Source organism: Buceros rhinoceros, unplaced genomic scaffold, assembly GCF_000710305.1.
Source record: "Buceros rhinoceros silvestris isolate BGI_N320 unplaced genomic scaffold, ASM71030v1 scaffold18418, whole genome shotgun sequence".
Classification (NCBI taxonomy): domain Eukaryota; kingdom Metazoa; phylum Chordata; class Aves; order Bucerotiformes; family Bucerotidae; genus Buceros; species Buceros rhinoceros.
In genome coordinates this window covers 19,004-27,875 of record NW_010427634.1, presented here as the reverse complement: position 1 = coordinate 27,875, position 8,872 = coordinate 19,004, and the positions used below count along the sequence as shown (strand labels likewise).

Sequence of the window (8,872 nt, the reverse complement as noted above, 5' to 3'; positions counted from 1 at the left end):
GGGGAAAGAGCAGCTATAGTCTATAAATTTTACACTATATTATGAAACAGTCACTTCTAGAATTTTTAAATGTCTTTTGCAGACACACATGAAGTGTAAATTTCATTTAGACAGGGGAAGAAAAAGTGGTTTGAATCAAATGAGATCAAGCTGGAGAATCTTTAACATTTGTGGAGATAGCAGCCACCACCCTGAAAAGCAGTGGCTGCTAGCAGTTCGAGGACCTAGCGCTGAGAAGGCTCAGCAGGGCCAGCTAATGCCGCTGTCGCTACAGCAGCCTGCGTTACGGGGCTCATCAGTCGCCTCACACCATTTTGACTGAGCCAACACAACCAAAACACCGGATCCTTTTTTTGCCTGCCAGAGCCTGATAGAGCAGCCTAAATTCAACCACCACCTTCCTTCGTGTCCTGAATGGAGCTGAAGGCAAATTCTGAATACTCCGCAGGTGAACTCTGTAGTGTGCAGAACAGCTTTCGTTTGCACCCGCAGAGCAGTAGTTGATGGAGCACATTAAGAGACAGAAGCAGCAGCCGCCTCAAGGAATTTAGGATCTGCTATTGTAAAGACAAATTAAAAAAAACCCAAACCCATAGGACAGGTGGGTCTGCAAGATAAAAGGCAGAGCCTGACTATGAAGTGTTCGATGTCAGTGCATTTTGCACACCAGGAGGCTCTTTTCAGTGTGGTTGTGTCGAGGCTTGGAACTCAAGAATTAAAATTGAAGCTTTGACCCCAGCTTGCAAGTCTTTAGCTACAGCAGCACTCCCTGATCTAGATTGCAAATGCCATCTGTGCAACAGCATTAGAGGGGGTGAATTAAGGACAGTTTTGTGCAGATTTTCAGCAAGTAACAGTCCGCAACAGAGGACCAAGGAAAATGCTCACAAATTAAAAGCTGACACCAGACACTGTCATGACAGCCTCATCTGCTCGTTGCTGGAAGTCCTTTAGGAGGTCACTCCTGAGGGTGGAGAGATGGTACTACCCTGCAGAGCTGAAGTATCCCATGTCTGAGGCTGCAGAAGAGAAGAAAGTTGTTTAAAGAGATGCTGGCAATGCTGAAGTGGTGAAGAATGAATTTCTAGCGCCCAGCCTTGGCTGCAGTTTAATTTTAACTGTGTTAAAAATAGAAGCTTATGATAGGAACCTTAACTAAAAAAATTACAGCTAGAGTATTTACGCTGTGATTTCACTGTGGCCTCTTTCCGCTCCATGGCGGTATGGTGTCAGCATACCGCAGTGTTCTCATTTCTGCCCTGAGCAGCCCTCTACCTACACACTTTCACAACCACCGACCTCAGCAGCACCTTCTCAGTGATCTATGGCCTTGTGTGTGTGCTCAACATGTAGAGTGGTTTTTTCCATGTAAAGAAAAACAAGTTGGGTTTTCACTCCAGTCTCTTCTCAAACTGTGTGAGGGAGGAGACAGAACAGCTTGAAGTTGGTCTTTTTGCCCTTGTGGCCTGCATCCTCCTTGCAGTGCTGTTCACAAATGCTCTGAAGTTCACTGTATTCTGCTTCACGTAACGGCCACATAAAACTAAGTTACCGCAGATAGGAGGCCAAGATTTATCAACCCAAATGCTCAGAAGCTTACCTGCACTGGGTGGGCTTTGAGTTCAAGTTGCCCCTGTCCCCTCAGAAGCTGCAAACTTTCAAGTAATACATAAGGAGAATCCTGTTGCTAAACAGCGTGAGGAAGGCGATGAAATACAAAACCCTGGCTTGTCATGACCTGTAATGTGCTGTGCCACCTTCTGTCCATTGCGATTGTAAATTTAAACTCCCTTCTAGAGGCTCCCCCCGGCCAAGGCAGATCAGTAATTAGGGGTGGTTGCAGTGGGAACACAAAACCACTGTGAATGCTCCTCCTCTTCTGACCGTGCTCCATCACACACCCCACATCAGGCAGTACAGCCTGCATTTTAACTGCGATGAAGCAAACTACAGAAATGCTTGGGTGCTGCCATGAGGCAGCAAAGATACAAAAAGGCGGCCGAGTTAGGTGAGCAGCATGGCTGTGCGTGGTCCTAATGAGCGCTGAGCGAGTGTTCCTTCTAGGATCATCCTAGTCCCAGACCCTTCAGATCTCCAGCAGGGTGTACAGGCACTTCACAACTGTCTGCAGCATTTGCTGACCACTTGGAGAGGGGCTCTGAGCTGTGCTGTTCCTCCCCTTCATCTGTGTGTGAGGTCCAACACAAGCCCTGCAAATGACTCCATCTCACCTGCTGGCTGTTCCCCCAAAAGAGACTGGTGACAGCTGTGCCAGTCTCCCCTGTTGCCCCAGCACACACAGAGACAACCAGTGACCTCATGCCACACCCACTGCCTTGTCCTCCCTCGCAGCCTTTGGAGAATGGCCTAGAGCTGTGTCCAGTACCTAGAGCTGCCGAGGTCGTACCGCCATGAGCTCACCCTAACAAGAGCACTTGGAGGCCAACAGTTTCACTGCAGGGAATGCGCCCGCCATGCACAAGCATTTTGAGTAAGCACAAAGCTCAAGTTCTCCTGACATATGGTCATATCAGCCACAGCTTTAATTATCTAAAGCATTTACACCCATTAAGCAGGTGTTACCATCAGTAAGTTCTACTTTACCTTCTCATGCCTAAGCTTGAGAGGCCACATTTTCCGTCTGGTCATAGATGCTGCAAGGTTTTTCATGCTGAAACTCAAAAACCTATGATAGGACTCTGCAGTTAGGAGACACTGGTCAGAATTGCCAGCACCAGGCTGCGCTCGGACACCAAGAGATACCTCAAGAGAGGCAAGTCCTTGGCTCAAGCTGCAGTAAGGGATACCGAGACCCAGAGCTGCTCCCTCTTCCTAGAGGACGAGATGGCATTTTGTCTGAGCTGTGGCCAAGCTGGCGCAGCAGCACTGAGATGGATGCAGTATAGTTGTTTTGGATTTGACTCATCCACGTTATTCTTTGGTCTAAATCCAAGCTAGTTATTTTTAAAGTGGACTGCAATAAAATACGGGTGCTGCGGAATTGGCTTTGTCAGAAAGCTCAGCTTGCAGGTATTTAGTCCACAATAGGTAACCGCGTGCGGGCAGTCTGCCGAAGCGCCAGAGAAAGTTATTTGGTTTAGAATTGCAGCCTTTGCACAAAAGTTTCATCAGGGCTTTTAGCCCAGAGACTTCAGTCTTAATTTAATCCAGCTGCCACACAAGAACCATTATAATCAATGAACAAAGAGAAGATTTGCACAGTCAGCAACAAAACGCCACTTGTAAGTACCTACATATTTGAGAACACAAGTAATGCGCCTATTCATAAATAAGAGGCTTCCAGCTGAGCATGTAACAAGTGAAGTACATTGATGCTGGGCCACAACGTGTTTAGAAAATCTGGGGGCCCCTAAAAAATAAAGTACGTTCAGTCAGCACTGGGCTTTCAAGGCCAACCCAGTCGCCGCATTAGCATTGCGTTCTGCGGCTGTCTGCGGTCGGACAGCTGGCACTGCCCGCCTGTCATCGGAAAACCTATTTATGCAAGTCTGACGCCACCGTAACAAGGAGCAGGTTTTACCCTCCTTCGCGCAGTTCTGGCCCAAAACATTACACAGGGGTGCTATCCACTCAGGCAGTTGCCAGAGGACGTGTCATACTCGTTTTTTTGAGACTGCTATGAGCTTTATCGTTCTGGTCTCCTGTAAATCAGAGCAACACAAATGTAAGTTCTTACCGCATTTCACACAGCGGCAAGCGTCCCCTGCTAATCTCCCGTGTTTGACCTCTGCTTTGCTTGTTAATGTCAGCAGCCCGAGTGTCACGTACCCTCCCTTTCTGCTGATAATGCTCAAAAGGTGCAAGGAAGAACATACTGTAATTATCTAAATCAGATCTGACCACTGCAGCAACATAACCGAATTGTGCCGGAGCTATCAGAGTTAAAAGAAAAGAATGAGGAAAATCCCCGCATCCTACTCGTAACCGCAGCTGCGGTCTAACTGTTAGGAATGTAATAGGAGCCGTCATAAAAACTGCGGGCATGACATAGCAATTTCAGTAAATACAGCACAGTAAATTGCTTATTAAATCAAGCTGCCCTCAAACAGGAGCTGTGGCTACAAATTCAAATGATACGATGACATAATTTAACTGCACAGATCACACTGCTCCCATCCTTTTCCTCCCAACCCTGAGATTTTAGAGCTTCTTAGAGGAGCTAAAAAAACCAAAACCAAACCACCACCTTTCTGAAGCACGGATCCTTCTGTGAGGCATAAGCAGGGTGCACAAAGCAGCAGCGAGTGCATCCGCGCCGTGCTGGATGGAGTACTTCTCTTGGCAAACAGAGCGTAACCTCTTGACCTGAAACCCTTGGACTCTGTGGGATGCAGTAAGTTTGTTTGCAAATGTTCTCCTCTAAGGAGCGAACAGATCGCTCTGGTATCGTGCCCAGGCCAAAGAGCAATGGGAATGGCACTGCTGGCAGAAGCACTCTTCAGGCTTGCTGTCTGTCCAGTCCTGTTGCCGTTCCAAAGCACAGCCCCTGCTGATGTCCAAGGTCCACCCCAATCACACCGTGTTTTCTCCCACTTTAGGACATTTTACCAATCTTAGTAAAAAGATCAAATTGTATCTGAAAGGCGAATGCGTGAAGCGGGTATGGCAGCACGGCACCTCCGAATTCAACAGCCTTCTGACAAAGCGACACGCCCCAGTGAAAGAGGAAATTAGTAATCTGTGAACTGGATGTTCTGAAGGAGGTATCTGGGTGTGCCAGAGGGAGGGGACAGCCCATGCCCACCCCTGGGAAATGTCTCATCTCCACAGAACACAGCTAAGAACAACATTTCTGTTGTTACCAGGACAAAAAAGGCAGTGCACCTTCCACATCTGAAACTGCCACACCAGCTACTTTGAAATCCCAGATTTTTCATTAGGGCACACACGGAAAAGATCAAGTTCAGGACTAATGCCTAGACTACAGTAAAAGGCAGTACGTAGGGCCAGTAACAGCACATAAATTGCCACTGGCTGTACACGTCCAAAGACCAGTGCGTGCAAAGGGTGATGCTGCTGCGTGTTAAAGTTGCCGAGTGCGTTAGCCCAAGTAATACAAACCACGTCTGTGTACGCGTGTGTGCTGGGACTAACTCCCAGGGTGTCCAAAAGCAGCCAAAAGAGAATGACTACAACTATTTTAAGACAAAGCGTTCACTTTTTACATAGGATGTGAAGAAAACATAGCAGGTCGAAATTGCTGGCAAGATTCCTTGCTATGGCAGAACAGCTTAAACACGCTCTCAGAGGCTCCATCACTGGAAGCGTGGCATTCCGTTTGAAACATCTAGCAGGAGACTGGAAATTGACTTTGGAACCACTGAGCCACCACCTGCAGGTTTTGGAATAGATTTGCCAACCCCAAGACACTCCGTTCTTGGCTGATGCTGAGACAATGGGCCGAAGCGGGACTGCTCCAGGAGTGGGGCAGATGCAAGGGAGTGTGGGGCAATCCGGACCACAGGGTACTTCCTCGCTCCTGGAAAGAGCGGCATAACGCAGTGTCCTCTGGGGGCCTATCAGCTGACCGCAGCTTCGCCACAGGCATGTGGGGCTTTGTGGAAAAAGGTGTGTATCGGTGAGAGATGGGATAACACGTTGTCTAAGTGGAGGGAAGCTTATTAAACATGCATTTGGCTGAAGAACTTACGCAGAGGTGATTAATCTCAAAAGCTGAACCTTTTCAAGCTAAACCACAAGTTCTGCATTTTGAAGACACAAAGATGCATTTCCTGACGTTATTATTTTTTTTTTTTTTGCTGGGTGCTGGACATTATACCACTATCACGGCTAAGACATAGCTGCAAGTCTGATGCCGCTCAGGAACCGAGTAATATGAAGTTACACGTATGATCACCATTTGCACAGCCCTGAGCCAGGGTCCCAGCCCTCATCCACCTCTTTCTTTTAGGGAGCTGACAGGCACTTTTGTGCACGGTGTCCCCTTGTAAATGGGACGCCACACACAAACACAGCTCTGACCTTTCAGCAAGCAGTCTTCCACATGACTCCAGGTTTCAAAGGCTGAATTTATCCTACTGCGCGTAGGACATAAGCTCTACCTCAGCCTATGCAGCAAATCCTCCCCTCCCTCAAATTTACTGATTTTTTTTTGAGCAGTCCACATTTTAAAATGCCCACATAGCTTAATGGACCTGCTGAGATGAAACTGCCGTGACTTTGTTGATTTTTTCAACAAAAGTACAATCTCAAAAGAAATTCCTTCTACCCAGCAAATAAAGATTCTTATTTCAGAATAAGAACAAGGGAAGGGAATGTTCACATACTGCCTTGAGCACTGCAGAGCCTGCAGAATTTTTTTTTATTAAAAAAAGAAAAAAGTTATTCCTTTTTTAGAAGTCCTTCAGAAAAAGAACTGGATTGCTCCCGCAATTTAGTACTTGTTTCTGAACCACTAAAAGTTAGCTGACCACGCTTATTTGGTATTTTTTCTTTTGGTCACATGAAGTTCCTACCAGAAGAGGTGAGGAGCAGAACAAGACCCTGCATCCAGAATGCTAAAACACTTTCCACACACAACCCTACTGAACCCCTTCAGGCCAGGCTTGCAAGTACAACATGGAAGACACCACTACTGGTAATAGTGGGAATGGGGAAAGAACTCGCCTTGTCCTAGAACAAGGTTTTGGTTTGTTTGCATTTTTTTTTTTTTAATCTTAATTTGCTCATTGTCCATTTGCAACGCACTGCAGGGGAAAAAAGAAAGATCTCTCTTAAACCTGGATAATGAAGGTTTAAGAAAAAACCTGCAGCCTTGTATTCAGCTTCCAAGGAAGATTGTGAGGTGGAACAGGGCCATATGGAGGTCAGTAGGTCAGCAGGATGGAGATGCTATGGTGCCTAAAAAAATTAAACCAGTTAGAAGTGAAAGCAATCCAGAGTCAGCTAGGAAGCAACACGACCCCCAGCCATCCTGGAAGAGAACAGAGACCGTACAGCAAACAAGTGAAGGCAGACCCAGCGACGTTCCTGAGGTGAATTTGTTAGGGGTAAACTTAGCGATTTTTTTTCTTCCTTGGGATAGCCTACAGCAGCGTGACACAACGAATGCATCTCACAGTTTGTAGATTAAATGAACAACTTTCCAGAAGCAGCTGAAGGGTTTCGGAGCTTAAATTGCACTGCAAATTCCACAACAGTTTGACCTGTAATTAAGACTCTCCTGGAGTGTCTTTGTTTTCTGTTTTTGACATGTTCTTTTCTCTTGCAATCTCTGAGAAAGCGTGTTTCAAAATCAGGATGCGATTAACTGGAGCATCGCACGTTACAGAATTACAATGAGCGGGAGAAGTACCATATGCAAGTGTTATTTCCCATTTCTGTTTCTTCAGATTTCCTGGAGTCATTGATAGTTTCTTTCCTGGACAAAGGGGTTTAAGGCTTTCTTGAACTAAGCCCCTCTTTATGTAGCCAACTACAGCACACTAGAAGCACAATTATGCTACTAAGATAAGACAAAATGCAGTGGTGATGCATCAATTTATCATGTTTGGGTTCTTCTAATGAAGCCCATTACTCACAGAAGAGAATTTTCTCAAGCAGTTAGTCACCAGCAGACAGCTTTCCCTGTTACTCCTTTTTCTGCAGCTGGTAAATAGTCTGGTCCTCCCCTCACCATCCCAAAAGTGCAATATTAGGAAAAGTCAACACCTAAATTAAAAGTAAACAAACAGTATTTAACTTTCCCTTAACCAAAAAAAAAAAAAAAAATTAACAATAAACCAGAACAGCTTTCAGGAGCAAGCCAACCTTTTTCATTTTTTAAAAAAGAGACAAAAGCAGCCTGCTGTCCTTTTAATACTACTGAAAGATATTGAATACCTTTCTTCAGCTTATTAAAATAAGCATAAAACCAAACTACATACTAATTACAGCTTGCATAGAAACATTCTGTTTTGTACTTTGTGCAAATCTGACTAAGTAAGGCATGCATGAGAGTTTAGGTAGCAATGCAGTCGTTATCAAAGAATGCTGAGAAACTGCGAGGAACATTCCAGGCAGTCTGCAATCCACTTACACAGTTCACTTGACTTCAAAGACCAACAGCTGGTAGCTGCAGATCTGTCCGCAACATAAGGCAATACGGTATGTGTAGGTCCAGCACCTGCTCTCGGCTAGTCATGGGTTTAATGCACGTAAGATCACTTGAATTCAAAAAGCCTGAGCCGCTATCTAAAGTGACGGCTTCAGACATGGATTGGTAAGAACCGCGTTCCAGGGAAAAGGAAGGGAAGGGGGGAAAGAGGACAGAGACATGAAGCAGCACAACCCTTCACATAAAGGGGTTCTGTGCACGCTTTGCATATATTTTTATACCCTGACCTGTCCCCACGGGGCAATGTTTTCCCAAACAAACCATCTTCTAACAAGTTAACCAGAAAAGTATTTCTGGAATAGAAAAAGCTAAAACTTTTCCCTCTAAGGAGCCTACAAGTGTCCTACAAGGGCAGAAATTCGGTGACAATGAACAAGGGCGGGGTGCTGTGTATAGAGGAAGAGATGAAGTAGGAAGCTGCAGTAAAAGCAGTATCAGAAATCTCTCAAATAAGTTATGTTCCACAGAGGGAAATCATAAGGCCTAATATAAGGTAAAGTGGAATAACATTTTGCCTCCTTCCCCCTCTAAATCAAGTATTTTCAGGAAATATTGAAGCACAACCTTCTTTTGTAAGCAGCTTTGCCTTCAAAAACTCTTAAAACTCCAAAAGCTTTTTTAAAACACGTTTAAAAAACCCACTAATAATAATCCTCGAAATCCCCCAGTATTTTGTAACATAAAACGGAATGTTCCTGGGCAAGAGCTGCCAGCTCCTTCAGGAACTCCGGGAAA

At 45.5% G+C, this 8,872-nt stretch overlaps 1 protein-coding gene across 1 annotated transcript in view; it reads right to left on the bottom strand.

The window, feature by feature from the left end:
* Window positions 1-8,778: 8,778 nt before the first annotated feature.
* Window positions 8,779-8,872, bottom strand: part of FAM160A1 (family with sequence similarity 160, member A1) — a gene marked incomplete at its 5' end in the record, with an annotated part of 15,236 nt that continues 15,142 nt past the window's right edge. Inside the window, one exon of the mRNA XM_010141988.1 lies at window positions 8,779-8,872. This exon is cut by the window's right edge and continues 39 nt beyond it. Within this exon, the coding sequence (XP_010140290.1) occupies window positions 8,779-8,872 (94 nt within the window).